This window comes from Haliotis rubra, unplaced genomic scaffold (genome assembly GCF_003918875.1).
Source record: "Haliotis rubra isolate DU_JTF1 unplaced genomic scaffold, ASM391887v1 Scf117, whole genome shotgun sequence".
NCBI lineage: Eukaryota > Metazoa > Mollusca > Gastropoda > Lepetellida > Haliotidae > Haliotis > Haliotis rubra.
The window spans coordinates 1,067,143-1,086,594 of NW_025765081.1; the positions used below are offsets into that span (position 1 = coordinate 1,067,143).

Here is a 19,452-nt window from a genome sequence, read left to right on the forward strand (position 1 = left end):
TATCAATACAGGCATCAGGTTTAACTCAGAGACATTTATATTCATACTAAAACATTTTAATGAGACAACCCCTCATCATATATATATCAAATCCATTTCAAAACATGATGAAATGTTCATCTAAAATATAATTTCATTCAAATATTAAATCAGACAGTATGTGGTTATTCCTGATCATTTATAGAATTATAGCAAGAAAATTTGCTGTTTTCTGGTCCATTTTACCTCATATAGAGCGGGTTTGCACTGATCTTGTCACAGTTGAAGGGAGGTAACTCTTACTGATCATGAACCATTTCTCTCTCAACCATGTCAGTTGTCCTGATCACAGGGATGATATTGATATATCCGTGATATATAGTGTGTCATCCACACTCATTGCTTGTAAGAGTCTCATGTCTCCATGGAAACCATTATATTTCATGACAGCTGGATATGACATCATTTCACAGGTTGAAGCGTTAACAAGCTCCCGAACATGAAGTGTTGAATTACAGGAAACTTTGCCAGCACCTGCAACAGAGGATGTACGTCAAATAAGGAGTGGACTGAGACAGTGTTACTGACGTCACCGGACAGGTGGTCACACCTCCTGTTAAAGAATTAAAAACAATCGTCATGGAAACTGTGGAACTCCCTCATCATCGTCCAATGCTTTGAGAAAATACATTCAGATTTTGACACTGTTACACTACATTTAGTGTACCCGGGATGTTGAAGTGAAAACTTAGTCGTGAGGCAGAGTGACTACTCTATCTTTGCCAACACTTGCTATCACCCCCACCTTGCAGGCGCAAACATCACAGCTTACCAGACTTCCAGATCAAAGTCTGTGAGCAAATTGAAGGGTCTTGCTTATGGTGAATTGAATTACTGTTTATGGTCTAAATTAAAACTGCTGTTTGTGTTAAAACGGACATTACTGTTTATGGTGAAATAGTGTGAGTAAGTGAGTATACAGTATCGAGCAAAAAAAATGAGACAAGTTTTGATTCAATGTCTTGATTTAATAACTGACATAAATTTATGAAAATTGGCACAATGTAGACAATGCAATCCTAAATCGTTCACAATAAGTCAATAGTCAGTCAGTCCACCATTTCGCTCCAAACACTGTTCAATCCGCCGAGGCATGGAATTTACAAGATTGTCTATCAGTTCCTCAGATAGCTCGTACCACGTTTCATGAATCACTCGTTTCCAATCTGCAATGTCTTTCGGTTCCAACTTTTCCACTTTGTCCTTGATGATTTGCCAGACATTTTCGATGGGGTTCAGGTCTGGTGAAGCGGCTGGAAACTGCACTACCTGAATGTAGTTCCGACGAAGCCAAGCTTCGGTGTAGGTGGACGATGTGTATGCAGGCATTATCTTGTTGCATTACATAGGGAATTCCACTCTGTCCAATATTTGAATCAAGCAGTCCTTCTTGCAAAAGCTCGCAGTACTTCCTTGAATCAATGCGGCTTGTAATTTCCAGAAGCAGAGTTAACCCAAATTTCCCGATCCCACCCCACACCATCACAGAAAGCAAGAACTTTGGGCACATTTTTTCGCATTTTCCATTTTGGCACCACCTTTTCCTTGTAATTTGGAAAAATTGGAACTTCGATTCGTCTGTAAATAACCAGTTTGAAAAGTCAGTGTCCCTATTACACTCACACCTCTCCCGTCTTTTCCACTTGTGCTCTTGCGTCATCAACGGAACCTTTGTCGGCACTTTCTTCACGGTTCCTGATTCTTTTAAACTCCGCCTAACAGTCCATTCAGATACTCTAGTACTCCCTGAAGCCATGGCACGCTCATCCAGTTGTTTTGCCGACGTGTTTAGATGCACTGCCGCCAGTAGTGCGAGTCCTCTCCTGTCATTTCCACCGAGTTTATGAGGACGTCCCAATCCTGGCTTGCGCTGAAAACTGCCGGCAGCTTGAAATCTATCAATAAGTTGGTAAATGGTACTCCGAGGAAGCCCCAATATTTTCCGTAACTTCTGAACTGATTTGCACCCTGCTTCATATAAAGCGAGAAGTTGATATTTCGCTTTAGATTTCGACATGACGTCGGTAACTAGGAAATCGTCTGCTACAGCGTCATCACGTGACCCAGCCCAACGACAGGGGAGATAATGCCGAGAGCGTCATACTGTTGTCAGCGGTGCAAAATATTACCCAAACAAGTTTGAATTCACCGCACGGCGACAAAAAAACAACTTTTTGTAAGTGTCTCATTTTTTTGCTCGGAGCTATAGTTTTACACTGCACTCAGTAATATTCCAGCTATATGGTTGCAGTCTGTAAATAATCCAATCTGGACCAGACAATCCAGTGATCAACAGCATGTTGTGTCAAACAAGTCAGGAAGCCTGACCACCCGATCCCGTAAGTCGCCTTTTATAAGCATGGGTTAGAGAAGATCAATTCCAACCGGGATCTTGATGGGTTTATGGTGAAACAGAATATATTGCTTGAAGGGAAATTAAACAGGTTAGTGGTGTGGGGTTTGCAACTGAAGGGAGTTAACTCTTCACATTGTGAAACATGTATCGTTATTTGCTATTTGTTGGTATAAAGTTCTATAAATCGTTTTTTGGTGGGAACAGAGCTTGTGGAATTTTTAGCAACCGCATAATATGATAATAACAAAACACATAAAGGAGTTCTCTACCCGACTCTGCCTTCAATATCTTTACTAGTCCCAAGTTGACAACTCACCTCTGCCTTTACATCTTTACTATTAAAATACTAGTCCAAAGTTGACAACTCACCTCTGCCTTGTACATCTTTACTAGTCCGGAGTTGACGTATCACCTCTGCCTTGTACATCTTTACTAGTCCAAAGTTGACAATTAACCTCTGTCTTGTACATCTTTACTATTAAAATACTAGTCCAAAGTTGACAACTCACCTCTGCCTTGTACATCTTTACTAGTCCAAAGTTGACAACTCACCTCTGCCTTGTACATCTTTACTAGTCCCAAGTTGACAACTCACCTCTGCCTTGTACATCTTTACTAGTCCCGAGTTGACTTTGTCCCACTTGCCTACACCACTGATGTTCCACAGCTGGTTTGAATGTTCAGGAAATGGTCCCGTCTTTACCTGTAATCAACATATTACATTAATATTCACCCCGTTCCTGCTATGGAAACACATATCCTGACAAAACGTAATGTTATTTCCTTTTCTGAGGATGCGACCTGACACCCCCAAAGCCATTTCTGCCACACAACATGTGAACATTGCCTGGTTTATCCTACACACTGACTTCTTCAGTCAAGCAAGTCCACACGCCTGACCCCCTGCCCCTATTAGTCGCCTCTACTACAAGTATGATCTTAACGGCTTCCACAAAACATGGAATTATAAACAGCCATGGGCTCCTGTACATTGCTGCCAGAAGTCAGTGCTGCTATTCCCTGAAACCTGTTTAATTCCTCTTTCCAAAGAAATGGTTGTGGTCTCACCTCATTGATGTACTTGATACATCCTAGAAACATGAAGTCTTTACAAAAGTGTTCACTAATTTCTGGCTTGGGGAAGGACTTGGGCTGGATCCTGGGGTGACCTGAAACAACAATCATGTACATGTATCTTGCCTCATACATAAATGTTGTTTATTTTCAACGTACCCCACTTACAAGCAAGTAACATTTTACTATGTACCCCGCTGGGAATGTCGAATTCATTTGGTACTTTGTAGTAGTAATTCTTTATCTTGAATAACATTGAATCTTGTATGATGTATGGAAATTACTGATGTTTTGCGAATGCAAATCGATGGAAGGGAGATAACTCTAAATTGTTTTTCTTGTCGTCTGGTACTCCCTACTATGATCCGATGCCCGTGCTTGAAACAGTTTAAAATTACCGTTGAGGTATTTGGTAAGATAAAATACGTTGTTCACTGGTCCCTGGGGACCCATGGGTTGATGTACCCTCGATGAGGGCTCAGGGAACATAAACAAACATCGAGGGAACATCAGCCCATGTCCCCCTCGAGACCAGTGAACACCTTATAATGTAGACTTTACGAACACCTCAATGGAAATTTTGAAGCGGGGTACATTGAAGATAATAGAAGAGCGCTCAGCCAATCAGAAAACGACATTTATGTGAGAGGCAAGATAACTTATAATGTAGACTTTAGTATCCTGTATGGCCGCTGACCTATCAACAACAGAAAATCCCCAAACCTAAAAACGGCAAAGATTACATTTCGGCACCTTAAATTACATTGCACAAAACTTACCAAACTTAACCTCATTTTACCCAGTAGCAGCTATTATCATTTGAGCTGTAATCCCCTTTCACAGATGGACTTATATTGAACTTTATCAGCAGCTTATGCTTGTAGTATACAAACTACTGTCTGATTACCTAGCAACTGGGAACTTCCCCATATAAATGGTATGAACTGGTAGTCATCCAGGCTCCACACACCATGGCTCCCTGCTGGCTCCATGCGATAGGTCTTCTGTAACTTGCGTACAAACTCCATATACCTGAACAAAGAACACAAAATGACACCTCCCCACTACAACATGTGAGTCAACTTCCTACAACATGTGACTCATCTCCCTACTACAACATGTGAGTCACCTCACTACTATAACATGTGACTCACCTCACTACTACAACATGTGAGTCACCTCCCTACTACAGCATGTGACTCACCTCCCCACTACTACAACATGTGACTCACCTCACTACTACAACATCAGAGTCACCTCCCTACTACAGCATGTAACTCACCTCCCCACTACAACATGTGACTCACCTCCCTACTACAGCATGTAACTCACCTCACTACTACAGCATGTAACTCACCTCTCTACTACAGCATGTAACTCACCTCACTACTACAACATGTGACTCACCTCCCCATAACATGTGAGTCACCTCCCCACTACAACATGTGACTCACCTCACTTCTACAACATGTGAATCACATCACCACTACAACATGTCACTCAAGTCACTTCTACATGTGAGTCAACTGCCCACTACAACATGTGAGTCACCTCCCTACTACAGCATGTAACTCACCTCCCCACTACAACATGTGATTCACCTCCCTACTACAACATGTGACTCACCTCACTACTACAACATGTGAATCACCTCCCCACTACAACATGTGACTCACCTCACTACTACAACATGTGACTCACCTCACTACTACAACATGTGACTCACCTCACTACTACAACATGTGAGTCACCTCACTACTACAACATGTGACTCACCTCCCTACTACAACATGTGACTCACCTCCCTACTACAACATGTGACTCACCTCACTACTACAACATGTGACTCACCTCCCACTACATGTGACTACATCACCTCCCTACTACAGCATGTGACTCACCTCCTACACAACATGTGACTCACCTCACCACTACAACCTCCCTACTACAACATGTGACTCACCTCCCCACTACAACATGTGACTCACCTCCCCACTCACTACAACATGTGACTCACCTCACTACTACAACATGTGACTCCCACTACATGTGACTCACTACAACATGTGACTCACCTCACTACTACAACATGTGAGTCACCTCTACAACCCACTACACTACATGTGACTCACTCACCTAACTACTACACACATGTGTGACTCACCTCACTACTACAACATGTGTGAGTCACCTCCCATGTGAGTCACTACAACATGACTCCACTCACTCTACAACTCACCCACTACAACATGTGACTCACCTCACCTCCCTACTACAACATGTGACTCACCTCTCCTACTACAACATGTGACTCACCTCCCTACTACAACATGTGACTCACCTCCCTACTACAACATGTGACTCCACCTCACTACTACACACATGTGACTCACCTCACTCACTACAACATGTGACTCCACTACAACATGTGACTCACTCCCTACTACAACATGTGACTCACCTCACTACTACAACATGAAGTCACTACTACTACAACATGTGACCTCACCTCACCACATTACACATGTGACTCACCTCACTACTACAACATGTGACTCACCTCTACACTACAACATGTGACTCACCTCCCTACTACAACATGTGACTCACCTCCTACTACAACTACAACATGTGACTCCCCTACTACAACATGTGACTCACCTCACACAACATGTGAGTCACACTACAACATGTGACTCACCTCCCCACTACAACATGTGACTATAACATGTGAGTCAGCCTCACCTCCCCACTACAACATGTGACCTCACTACACCTGACACTACACACATGTGACTCACCTCACTACTACAACATGTGAGTCACCTCACTACTACAACAACATTTGAGTCACTTCCCCACTACAACATGTGACTCACCTCACTACTACAACATGTGAGTCACCTCACCTCCCCACTACAACATGTGACTACAACATGAAGTCCTCCCTACAACATGTGACAACTCACTACTACAACATGTGACTCACCTCACTACTACAACATGACTACAAACATGACCTCACCTCTACTACAACTGACCACCTCACTACTACAACATGTGACTCACCTCACTACTACAACATGTGACTTCTCCTCCTACTACAACATGTGACTCACCTCACTACTACAACATGTGACTCACCTCACTACTACAACATGTGATGTGTCACCTCCCTCACCTCCCTACACACATGTGACTCACCTCACTACTACAACATGTGACTCACCTCACTACTACAACATGTGACTCACCTCACTACTACCTCACTACAACATGTGAGTCACCTCACCTCACCACTACAACATGTGAGTCACTACAACATGTGACTCCACCTCACTACTACAACATGTGAGTCAGCATGTGACTCACCTCACTACTACAACATGTGAGTCACCTCCCTACTACAACATGTGTCACCTCCCTACTACAGCATGTGACTCACCTCTCAAACACCCGGAGAACAGTTGCTACATAGTCTTCCGTTGTCAGCACGCCTATCTTATACAGGCAGCACAAGAAAGCTACAAAATTTAACTCATGACCTGCAATGAAAAAAAACCAACAAGATACAAAAGACACATTTATATACACATGAGCATTAATTAAGCTCCACTTGAATCCAACGGCAATGCATGTCAATATTTCATAATTGCAGTATGTTCAGTACAGTGTTCTGAACCGATTTAAAAGTTGACTGTACTAAAAATGAACTATTCTTGACCTGGCATTACATAGACTGTCAGGAACTACATGCCGGCAAGTTACTAGCAGGAACCACAAGGGATGTAATGTCGCAACATCGGCGCTAACTGGAACATCAACCACACGGTTATTAGTCGACCTGTGAACATCTGGGTTAGATTAGCATAGATCTATGCTCATGCTGTTAATTACGGGATTGTCTGGTCCAGATTATTTACAGATCGCTGCCATATAACTGAAATACTGTGGAGTGTGGCAATAAAGCTAAACTCACTCACTCACTCATTAGTCGACTTATGAGGAGGCATGTGGCCACTGATAAATAAAAAATTTCATCCACGGCCTGGAAGGCTAAAGACTGCTGTGATGACCGACTCATAGTTGATGTGGCAAGATGCAATGCCATGACCCACACAGAAAAACTGCACTTGGAGCCCGAACAAGGAGTCCTGATCCCACTCACCATGCCAGTGTGGGGAAGAGACTGGCAGATGTTATCTGTGGTGGCTAGTGGTGGTTCATACAATCACAACAATCGTTGACAACTGTGTGACCATCACATTCTTGGCATAGTCATGGTGACTATGCTTACCAGCATTGTTGATGCGCATATTTTTGTGCATTCCTCTCAGATAGCATGTAAATTGTTGCCATGTTTCAATTTCAGTTTGGTTTTTGTTTGAACAGTTATCATTTTAATATGCAGTGATTGGTTTTTAAAGCATAAACAACAACTTGGCGTGTTTTCGTATATCCATAGGAGTGAGTGAGTGAGTGAGTGAGTGAGTGAGTGAGTGAGTGAGTGAGGAGTGAGTGAGTGAGTGAGTGAGTGAGGAGTGAGTGAGTGAGTGAGTGAGTGATCTATCTCTAGTAATACTTGAGACCTACCTGTACCATAGTCTATTCTGGTGGAGTTGCCCACACTCTCCAGTAAGTAGACACTGAGCTCATCTATGGCTGGCGTGTACTTCTCCCCGAGACATTCAGTCAACAGCCCAGCTGAGTTCTGTAACAAGCAGTGCTATCATTGAGGGATCAAGCGGACCTGTCTACAGTCTAGCATAGTTCTGTAACAAGCAGTGCTATCATTGAGGGATCAAGAGAACCTGTCAACAGTCTAGCATAGTTCTGTAACAAGCAGTGCTATCATTGAGGGATCAAGAGGACCTGTCAACAGTCTAGCATAGTTCTGTAACAAGCAGTGCTATCACTGAGGGATCAAGAGGACCTGTCAACAGTCTAGCATAGTTCTGTAACAAGCAGTGCTATCACTGAGGGATCAAGAGGACCTGTCAACAGTCTAGCATAGTTCTGTAACACTGACTGACTGACTGAGTTTGGTTTTACGCCGCTTTTAGCAATATTCCAGCAACATCACGGCGGGGGACACCAGAAATGGGCTTCACACATTGTACCCATGTGGGGATTCAACCCGGATCTTCGGCATGACGAGCCAACGCTTTGACCACTAGGCTACCCCACCGCCCCAGTTCTGTAACAAGCAGTGCTGTCATTGAGGGATCAAGAGGACCTGTCAACAGCCCAGCACAGTGTCCCTTAGAAAGACTACAGAGTCCCTAAACTGGGACCAGGAGAACCTGTCAAGAGTCCAGCACAGTGTCCCTTAGAAGTAATACAGAGTCCCTAAACTGGCACCAGGAGGACCTGTCTACAGTCTAGCACAGTGTCCCTTAAGTAATACAGAGTCCCTAAACTGGCACCAGGAGGACCTGTCTACAGTCTAGCACAGTGTCCCTTAGAAGTAATACAGAGTCCCTAAACTGGCACCAGGAGGACCTGTCTACAGTCTAGCACAGTGTCCCTTAGAAGTAATACAGAGTCCCTAAACTGGCACCAGGAGGACCTGTCTACAGTCTAGCACAGTGTCCCTAACAAGTAATACAGAGTCCCTAAACTGGCACCAGGAGGACCTGTCTACAGTCTAGCACAGTGTCCCTTAGAAGTAATACAGAGTCCCTAAACTGGCACCAGGAGGACCTGTCTACAGTCTAGCACAGTGTCCCTAACAAGTAATACAGTGTCCCTAAACTGGGACCAGGAGGACCTGTCTACAGTCTAGCACAGTGTCCCTTAGAAGTAATACAGAGTCCCTAAACTGGCACCAGGAGGACCTGTCTACAGTCTAGCACAGTGTCCCTTAGAAGTAATACAGAGTCCCTAAACTGGCACCAGGAGGACCTGTCTACAGTCTAGCACAGTGTCCCTTAGAAGTAATACAGAGTCCCTAAACTGGCACCAGGAGGACCTGTCTCACAGTCTAGCACAGTGTCCCTAACAAGTAATACAGTGTCCCTAAACTGGGACCAGGAGGACCTGTCTACAGTCTAGCACAGTGTCCCTTAGAAGTAATACAGAGTCCCTAAACTGGCACCAGGAGGACCTGTCTACAGTCTAGCACAGTGTCCCTTAGAAGTAATACAGAGTCCCTAAACTGGCACCAGGAGGACCTGTCTACAGTCTAGCACAGTGTCCCTTAGAAGTAATACAGAGTCCCTAAACTGGCACCAGGAGGACCTGTCTACAGTCTAGCACAGTGTCCCTAACAAGTAATACAGTGTCCCTAAACTGGGACCAAGAGGACCTGTCTACAGTCTAGCCCAGTGTCCCTAAACTGGGACCAAGAGGGCCTGTCTACAGTCTAGCACAGTGTCCCTAACAAGTTATACAGTGTCCCTAAACTGGGACCAGGAGGACCTGTCTACAGTCTAGCCGAGTTCAGTAGCCAGTAATATATTGACCCCCATACAGGTATCAAAAGGTCCAGGCATATATTCAGCTGTTGTATTTTCTGTTCAGTTCCGGTCTACTGTACCTGCTGCAGCCGAGTGAAGAAGTCCCTGAATGCCTTATTGCCGAACCTCTGCTGCTGGTCGACAGGGGATCTCATCTACCCAGCCTGACAGTGTGTCAACAACACCCTCAATTTTTCTTTATTGGCTGAAACAGTGTCACATCAGAGTTTTCAGACAGGTGAAAATGAGACTTACAGAGGCCCAGATAAGCTGCGCAGATCCGGTAAAATACGATAGATAGAACATTTCCAACCACGCATTGAAAATAATTCTTAAGGTACCACCACGCATTTAAAATGTTAGATACATAAAAAAGTTTAAAACAAATGCGACGAATATATTTATAAAAATAAACTTAGTAATGAAAAAAGACATGGATTGCTATCAAGTTGTACTGTTAGTATAGGACAAGTGTTGTACTGTCAGTATAGGATGAGTGATTTTTATGAAATCATTTCCATTATATTTAAGTTGGTTTTGATTAGGTATGACATAAGGCAGAACATACCTGCTTAGTAAACTTACTCAATGACATAATACTTAGGTGAGTAAAAGCGACTGAAATACGACACATATTGAAAAGAAAGGGTAACGGAAAATGAAATACCCACTCAACATTCATAAAACCCACTCCAAAAATACAGTGGGTACAGTACCCACATGAGCTAAATCTTATCTGGAGCTCTGGACTTACTCATTTTTAACATTCAAACATTTTTCATGAGGGAAGGGTGCAACTATTCACGAGAGAGAGACTTCAGAGTATGTAGTTCCACTTAACAGATTTTCATCTAAAATTAGTTAAAAAATGCATACATTTAGCTGAGTGCATATGTGATCATTTCAGTTCATTATCAAGTTTTTCTCTCCAACATGCTCTGCTATTTTCCTTTTCATGTATTATATGAACAAGAGGCTATCATTTGAAAAGCAGGTTTGGCAGTGAGATCCAGCGAGACCCACCTCGGAGACGGGATATGTGTCAGATATCTTCTTGCCCTTAACTGCCTCGTTCAGGGTCAGGATAAAGCCTGTCAGGTCACCGTAGGCCTGAAACAGTCAGAGGTCATTGTGTCGTATCAAACACAGGTCATTATGTGGTAAGAGACATAGGTCTTTATGTAGTATTAAACACAGGTCAATATGTAGTATCAACACAGGTCATTATGTAGTAATAAACATAGGTCATTATGTAGTAATAAACATAGGTCATTATGTAGTAATAAACACAGGTCATTATGTAGTAATAAACACAGGTCGTTATGTAGTATTAAACACAGGTCGTTATGTAGTATTAAACACAGGTCGTTATGTAGTAATAAACACAGGTAGGTTATGTAGTAATAGTAGCAAAAACACAGGTCATTATGTAGTATTAAACACAGGTCGTTATGTAGTAATAAACACAGGTCATTATGTAGTATTAAACACAGGTAGTAATAAACACAGGTTATGTAGTATTAAACACAGGTCATTAAACACACTAGGTATTAAACAACAGGTTATGTAGTATTAAACACAGGTCATTATGTAAGTATTAAACACAGGTCATTATGTAGTATTAAACACAGGTCATTACGTAGTATTAAACACAGGTCATTATGTAGTATTAAACACCGGGCTTTATGTAGAAACTAATGTGTCAGTATAGTGAATGCCGGTCTAGTACAATGTCAACAAACTCTTGCTAATTGATGTGGGATCATATGGACATGAAAGACACAATGAAACAAAATTGCATAATACTAATAAGTATAATGATAAAAGCTCCATACTTGTAAATATCACAGTAATAGGTGGAACAGACCATTCTGTACTGAGGAGAGAAAGGCATCTACCTGTGACTTCTCCCACTTAGGTATGTCTTCAACACCCTTGATGGCCTTCTCTGGTTGTGTGAATGTGTGTGTGGTGACATCTAGAACCCCCTGACACACCAGCTCCGAAGCCTGGGTCGGAAGGCCTGCAATACACAGAGAGACATACAAGTATGTATGGCTAACAGACAGCAGCACCAGCAAGGCTATACACATACAGATATACTTCCCCTGTCATCATGGTAATACTGAAATATGGAGACAATCAGATACGTGGATGAAATCACTGAATGACTATATCCACCAATGGCGGGTGTTTATTCTCACAATAGGCTGCTACATAATGGATGGCAACTGACTAATTATCGCTTCAATCAGTAATTTTTAGGGTTGTAACTTTAGTGTGACATTTGTGTGATTATCTGTTTAGGCCATGTGGCGTTAGTGTGATTATCTGTTTGGGTCATGTGGCATTGCAGTGATTATCTGTTTGGGCCATGTAACACTGCAGTGATTATCTGTTTGGGACATGTGACATTGCAGTTATTATCTGTTTGGGACATGTGACATTGCAGTGATTATCTGTTTGGGCCATGTCACATTCATGAGATAATCTGTTTGGGCCATGTGACATTAGTGTGATTATTTGTTTGGGCCATGTGACATTCATGAGATTATCTGTTTGGGCCATGTTACATTAGTGTGATTATTTGTTTGGGCCATGTGACATTAGAGTGATTATCTGTTTGGGCCATGTGACATTTGTGTGATTCTCTGTTTGGGACATGTGACATTTGTGTGATTATCTGTTGGGGCCATGTGACATTTGTGTGATTCTCTGTTTGGGACCATGTGACATTTGTGTGATGCTCTGTTTGGGTCATGTGACATTAGTGTGATTATATGTTTGGGCCATGTGACATTTGTGTGATTATCTGTTTGGTCCATGTGACATTAGAGTGATTATTTGTTTGGGCCATGTGACATTCATGAGATTATCTGTTTGGGCCATGTTACGTTAGTGTGATTATTTGTTTGGGCCATGTGACATTGATGTGATTATCTGTTTGGGTCATGTGACATTTGTGTGATTATTTGTTTGGGTAATGTGACATTAGAGTGATTATCTGTTTGGGCCATGTGACATTAGTGTGATTATCTGTTTGGGCCATGTGACATTCATGAGATTATCTGTTTGGGCCATGTGACATTAATGTGATTATCTGTTTGGGTCATGTGACATTAGTGTGATTATCTGTTTGGGCCATGTGACATTTGAGTGATTATCTGTTTGGGCCATGTCACATTTGTGTGATTATCTGTTTGGGCCATGTGATATTCATGAGATTATCTGTTTGGGCCATGTGACATTAGTGTGATTATTTGTTTGGGTAATGTGACATTAGAGTGATTATCTGTTTGGGCCATGTCACATTTGTGTGATTATCTGTTTGGGCCATGTGATATTCATGAGATTATCTGTTTGGGCCATGTGACATTAGTGTGATTATTTGTTTGGGTAATGTGACATTAGAGTGATTATCTGTTTGGGCAATGTCACATTTGTGTGATTATCTGTTTGGGCCATGTGACATTCATGAGATTATCTGTTTGGGGAATGTGACATCAGTGTGATTAACCTGGATCTTCACAGGTCTTCATGTTTCCTTTCTAAATATTGTTGTCATTCATCATTGATTGAACATCACTAAATGTTTAATCAAATTTAAACTCAATATATGAAAAATGAATAGGTTTATCTCCAGCATACAATATCTTTATTGCATTTTTAGAAACATAACTCCTTTTCATGAGCAAGTATCCAGTGCAGTAATAGACTCGGAAATGGTTCTTGCTTTAAACTTAGAAACATTAACCCTTCAAATTAGATCTTCTTTCACCATCAAGGTAAATATATTCTTAACCATTAGTTGTTTGGGAAACAGTACCAGTGATAAACCAGAATATGGCTCCAAACAGTGTAAGTATACAGAGTTATCTGTGACCGATTTACACCCATCTGGAGTTATCTTATGGAGGAATGGCCTGTATCACTACTGTTGGGACAGCACTGGATCTACACTGGTACTGCTGACTCGGCAAAATATAGATCACAACTGTTTTTATTCCTTAGATGGTTGATTCCTCAGTCATAATATGTTGTATATGTTCAATCTGACAGACCAAAAGGATATTAATCGAGCAAAATATATTTCTATTTTCCGGCTCAACAAGAACTGGAGGTTGTAATATTACCACAATATTATGGACTGAATATAATATTTGTTTCCATGGTTACAGATTGTAAAACATAATTAAATTGAATATTGTACAGTGATACTTAGATATGCTATGAAATCAGAATAGTTCTGTCTGACAACAGATGTTATTCCAATATATTAGACTAGGCCAACGGCATTTGTTGTACAGATGTACAGATCTCCCAGACCACTTGGATTTGTTGTATAGATCTACCAGACCAGTTGTATTTGTTGTATAGATCTACCAGACCAGTTGTACTTGTTGCATAGATCTCCCAGACCTGTTGTATTTGTTGCACAGAACTCCCAGACCAGTTGTATTTGTTGTACAGATCTCCCAGACCAGTTGTATTTGTTGCACAGATCTCTCAGACCAGTTGAATTTGTTGTACAGATCTCCCAGACCTGTTGTATTTGTTGTACAGATCTCCAAGACCACTTGTATTTGTTGTATAGATCTCCCAGACCAGTTGTATTTGTTGTATAGATCTCAGACCAGTTGTATTTGTTGTACAGATCTCCCAGACCTGTTGTATTTTTTGTACAGATCTTCCATATCAGTTGTACGTGTTGTACAGATCCATTTCTGCCACCTAGGCATACCTCAACCCTGACTAATCCTGCTACAAAGTCTGTAACCCATACAACAAAACAGCATGGCCTGACATTGTTGACCATGTCATTCACGTTCCGCCAGTGCAGTGATGGGTTCAAGTCACGGTGAACATGATAAATGTGTCCCACATACACGAGTAACCACAACTGGCCCACGGTGACATCAGCTCAGGTCAGACAGGCCAGGCGGCTGTGCTATCAGAACCAGGCAAGGTAAGTTGCACTAACACTCCTTTCACTCTTGACCCTGTCTGTTCACCCTTGACCCCATATATCAAACTACCCATCTCACAATCAGTCATGTAGTTTATGGCATGCAGATGCTTCATTCGCAGATAAATTATTAACTATTACTGCATGGTATTACCGGTATATAGCAATACACCTTTCAAATGATACATATTGCAATGTTTTTTCCTCAGAACCGGTATACTGGGTAATAAAATATGCGTAGAGAAACAAATAAAAAAACAGAGGAAAATTCAAGAGTTCCTTTAATATTTTCTAGTTTTCATCACCAGCTTTGAAAAAGCTGTGGTGATGAAAACTGGAAATTAATAAAGGAACGCTTGAAGTTTCCTGTGTTCCTTTATTTGTTTCTCTAAGTATAAAAATGAAGTTTTGTGAATATTTTTATGGTTTAAGCATAGGCCCTCACTGCGGGTCAGAAAATCGATAAACTAGTCCCCGGTTTAGTATCCACACCCCCTACTATATAATATGTATTATATAGTATAACTAGTCCCCGGTTTAGTATCCACACCCCTACTATATAATACAAATTATATAGTAGGGGTGTGGATACTAAACCGGGGACTAGTTTATCGATTTTCTGACCCGCAGTGGGGGCCTATGGGTTTAAGTTCAAATCTACACTGACTTTTTTCCAGTGTAATTGACTGACAAAACAGCATACTTTACATACAATACATTTTATAAAAAAAACAAAATACAATCCCTCAAAATTAAATCTAAATTCAAAATTTCTATTATCACAACTGATTAAGTATATTTTTATGGCTTTAGTATGTAGAAAATAGTCTCTCATGTACAATCAATGTCACTCACTGTCAAACACTAAGGCTCCCAATATCTCGCGATACGAATCGATATGTGGGTACCAGAATCGTAATATATTGCAATACAATTTATTTGCCAATACACAGACGTATTATTAACATTCATAAACTTATCCTGGCACCATCCAGAAGTTCATTAGATTTATCATTTTGATGAAACAAAACTGTAAACAAATGTTCATTTGTATATTTACTTCACCATAATTTAAATCAAAATGACATAAAATTAAAATAATTCAAAACATCTTTTCATCCAGAAACATTTAGTTTGGACAACCCTCCTAGTTACAGAAAACAGCAGACTTCCGTACTGCAGAGGACAAAGCAGACCAACAGATACAAACAATGCTGTTCACACACGTCATCTAAAAAGTATAAGTATGATAACATGTACACTAAATATTCTCACATAATAATAATAAAGTTCATATTTGTATTGTGCGTCTAAATCCAAAATTTGCTCAAGGCACAGGTCGTAGGCTCGTGTGAACAAGAGGGTGTGCACACTGAGTTCACAGAGCAACATGTGGTTTGCTTGTGAGAGCGTTGCCACCTGCACTACCAAGAATTGACCATGTGTGTAAACAGGAATACTTAAAAATCAAAATGATCAAGTGAATACTATTATCATTTTATAATATCACAAATAGTTTGAAATACTCTCGATCCCTTCGCCACCACAGATGGTGTTTTGAATTATGTTGACAGCCATGACCTTTAATGCTGTCAAACAAAACTGACCCATGAACAAAGGACAGGGACAACTGACCAGTGCACCAACAGGCCTACCAAAGAAAACTTTCCCACTGTGCAGAAGAACGCAGAAAAGCCCATATTAATCGTGGAAATAGCAACATAAACGTAATACTTCGCTACTGAAACAGTAAAAACGGCAACTTTAAATCGCTAAAACTGCATAAAAAAACGAAGAGCCTGCAACTTCGATTGTGCGCATGTGCACATGGACGAGGAAGTCTCCACCGCATGTTGACATTTTACAGATTGGACAAAAGTTACATTCCCTTTTTAAGTATTTCTGTTGTGTTATTTGGCATTTATCATCATGATACTTGTGTGCACACTTGTTTAGTTTACTTTCCATTCGTATGAAATGACTGACAGCAATTATTTCGACATATTTAATACTTTTTCTACGCGAGGCGATTCACTGTTGCTTGGAAATTGGAAAGAAGCACGGATCATAATGCGCATGTGCATTGGAGGTCAAAGTTCGCTCGTATAAAAATGTTGCAGTTTCATAGTTTTCCGTTGCCGTTTTTACTGTTTCAGTAGCGAGGTATTATGTTTCTGTTGCTATTTCCACGATTAATGTGGGCTTTTCTTGCGTTTTTCTGCACAGTGGGAAAGTTTTCTTTGGTAGGCCTGACCAAAGGACAGGGACAATTGCCCAGTGCACCAAACCAGATTAGCCGACCAGAGATTGGAAAGGCAAGAGATATGGAGATCTGAAGCAAGGCTACGGAGGCAAACGGGTCCAGGGTTCGTAATAGAAGTGATGAAAACACACCTGATAATCAAAGATGGGTGGGGGTTGCACAAGTGTATCACGGGAAGACACAAAAATGTTTATGTCGTCTCAACCATCTATCACGCTATGAATAAATATGTATTTAACCATGTGTTAACCATAATACGTATCAACATGACCAAGTCTTTCAAAGAGAGAACTTTCTGCCCTTTGCAATGTTCATTTAATAGTAGTTGAGGTTTCAGGATATCAACAAAGCATTTTCATAACTCCTTTTTACAGCATGAATATATTATGGACATCCATCTTTGAAAAACACTCTCTAATGTACCACTCCGATTGCCCTGTGACATTGCCATCTCATGCCTTCAGTCAGGAAGCTGGGGGAGCAACCATTATTTCTACAGCTAGATGCTCATCTCTACAAGTGAATGATTTGATAATGCTTCTCCGCAGTGTTGTGTACTCCACCATTACATCCAGACATCGTCAACTGACAACTGCCACTACAGCTGTTGACACTGTCTATGCATAATACCGGTAGATGGAGGATGGCATTGTATGTAGTGAGGTGAGGTGAAATTGGGTTTAACGTCGAGCTTGAGAATATTTCGCTCATATGATGACGTGCATGCGTGTGTATGTGTATGTGTGGCTGCTTGTACTAGCCCAGACTGAAGCTGGTTTTATAGTGCTAGCCCACTGAGATACCATGCCGCATTGAAGCATGAATACCCCACTCAGACACATTATACTGACTCCGAGCCGACTAGTCCTTGTTGTACCCATTAATGCCGAGCGCCAGGCAGGGACCAACAAGTACCATATTTTAACGTCTTTTGGTATGATCGAACCAGCAACCTTCCGCTCTCCGCGCGGACGCTCTAACCACTACACTACGGAGGCGGTCTGTATGTAATGAAATATCTGATGAGATGCACCTACTGTGCAAAAGAGAAATGGAAAAGTTTAAAAATTAGAAATAGCTGATGTTTTCTGATATTCATATAAAACGAATGTGAAACATGAATTTCTCATGTCTGCATAAACTGATAGTGATTTGTGCAAGTAGAAAAATGTACAGCCCCAAAATACCGAAAAGTGGAGAAAATGTAAAAACGCAATCTTGGAGCATGGTGGTCAAATATATCAACAAGATATGAAGCTGCAGTATGAATTGTTGGGCTGTAAAAATGATAGCAAGTACAGCAAGTGAAAATTGAAAAATGCCAAGATTGACAGAAACTCAAAGCAACAACCATCCTCGATAATCATGGATGCATCTACAGCTTGGCCACATGGTTATTACCTCCCTTGGCAGGCTTTTTATCCAGTCAGAGGCGTGTTCAGAACAGTGATCCTGAACGCCTGTGCCTGCTTTAGTTCCCGAGCGCGCGCGCGCGAACCATTCTCACAGCTGCCTTGCTAAGCAAACCAAGATGGCGATCATGTTCAATGTCATTCGTCACCACTCGCCCCTTTCCGTAACCTCCAAAAAGAAGACATGGAGGATATTTTGTTAATGATGTCAAATAACATGTATATGTCATCGAGTGGTCTGAAAAAGTTGAGTTGCGTAACCATTGACAACATTAACAAAATATTCTATTTATTATATTTTGATCATTGTTTAGAAATGATCGAGACATCGATTTCGTAGTTCGCGTTTCGTAGTTCCAGGCAAAACTGATATTCTACTCAGTGAAAATGACAATACCATTTATATTTTCACCAATATTTACAGTATTTCACCCTTAAGAATATAATATAGTAGCTATTCGGCTTGTCCCGGAACAACATGAGTTCGTCACGAAATGGTTTATTGTAACCAAGCGCTCGCGTCCGTTCAGGGCCGATGTGAGCGTTCGCGGGCGGCAATTGCGCGGGCGCTCGCGGTTCTGAACACGCCTCTGGTGTCTACGCTGGAAAGTTGAGCATACCAGTCACAACTCACTTTCGCATCTTTTATCTAACCGATTAAACTTTGCAACATAATTGCTGCAGAGGTACTCTGAAAGAGTTCTTGCATATATTTTTTAAGGTTTCAGACCTGTCAACTTGTCTGTGAGATTTCCCCCCAAATCCGAGTCGCACTGCGAAAACAAACCTTTGCGGCTGCGACCGCTATCTTTTTTGACACTGGCTAGCTCGGTTGTAATGCCTGTTAAGCTGATTGGCTACTGTGAGGGAGGTAATAAAATCAT

At 41.4% G+C, this 19,452-nt stretch overlaps 2 protein-coding genes across 2 annotated transcripts in view; one reads left to right on the forward strand and one right to left on the reverse strand.

The window, feature by feature from the left end:
* LOC124257571 (serine/threonine-protein phosphatase 2A activator-like) overlaps positions 1–19,452 on the reverse strand; it is a 22,759-nt gene continuing 3,307 nt past the window's right edge. The window contains 11 exon segments of the mRNA XM_046691672.1: positions 1–513; positions 2,991–3,098; positions 3,464–3,564; positions 4,377–4,501; positions 6,915–7,014; positions 8,063–8,180; positions 10,008–10,071; positions 10,073–10,123; positions 10,397–10,406; positions 10,947–11,037; positions 11,826–11,950. Of these exon segments, the coding sequence (XP_046547628.1) occupies positions 442–513; positions 2,991–3,098; positions 3,464–3,564; positions 4,377–4,501; positions 6,915–7,014; positions 8,063–8,180; positions 10,008–10,071; positions 10,073–10,123; positions 10,397–10,406; positions 10,947–11,037; positions 11,826–11,950 (965 nt within the window). The 3' untranslated portion in view covers positions 1–441.
* The window catches only part of LOC124257554 (carnitine O-acetyltransferase-like), a 26,517-nt gene continuing 21,939 nt past the window's right edge, over positions 14,875–19,452 (forward strand). Inside the window, exon 1 of the mRNA XM_046691664.1 lies at positions 14,875–14,893. The gene's annotated coding sequence lies outside the window, so the exon portion shown is untranslated. The remainder of the gene's footprint in view (positions 14,894–19,452) is intronic.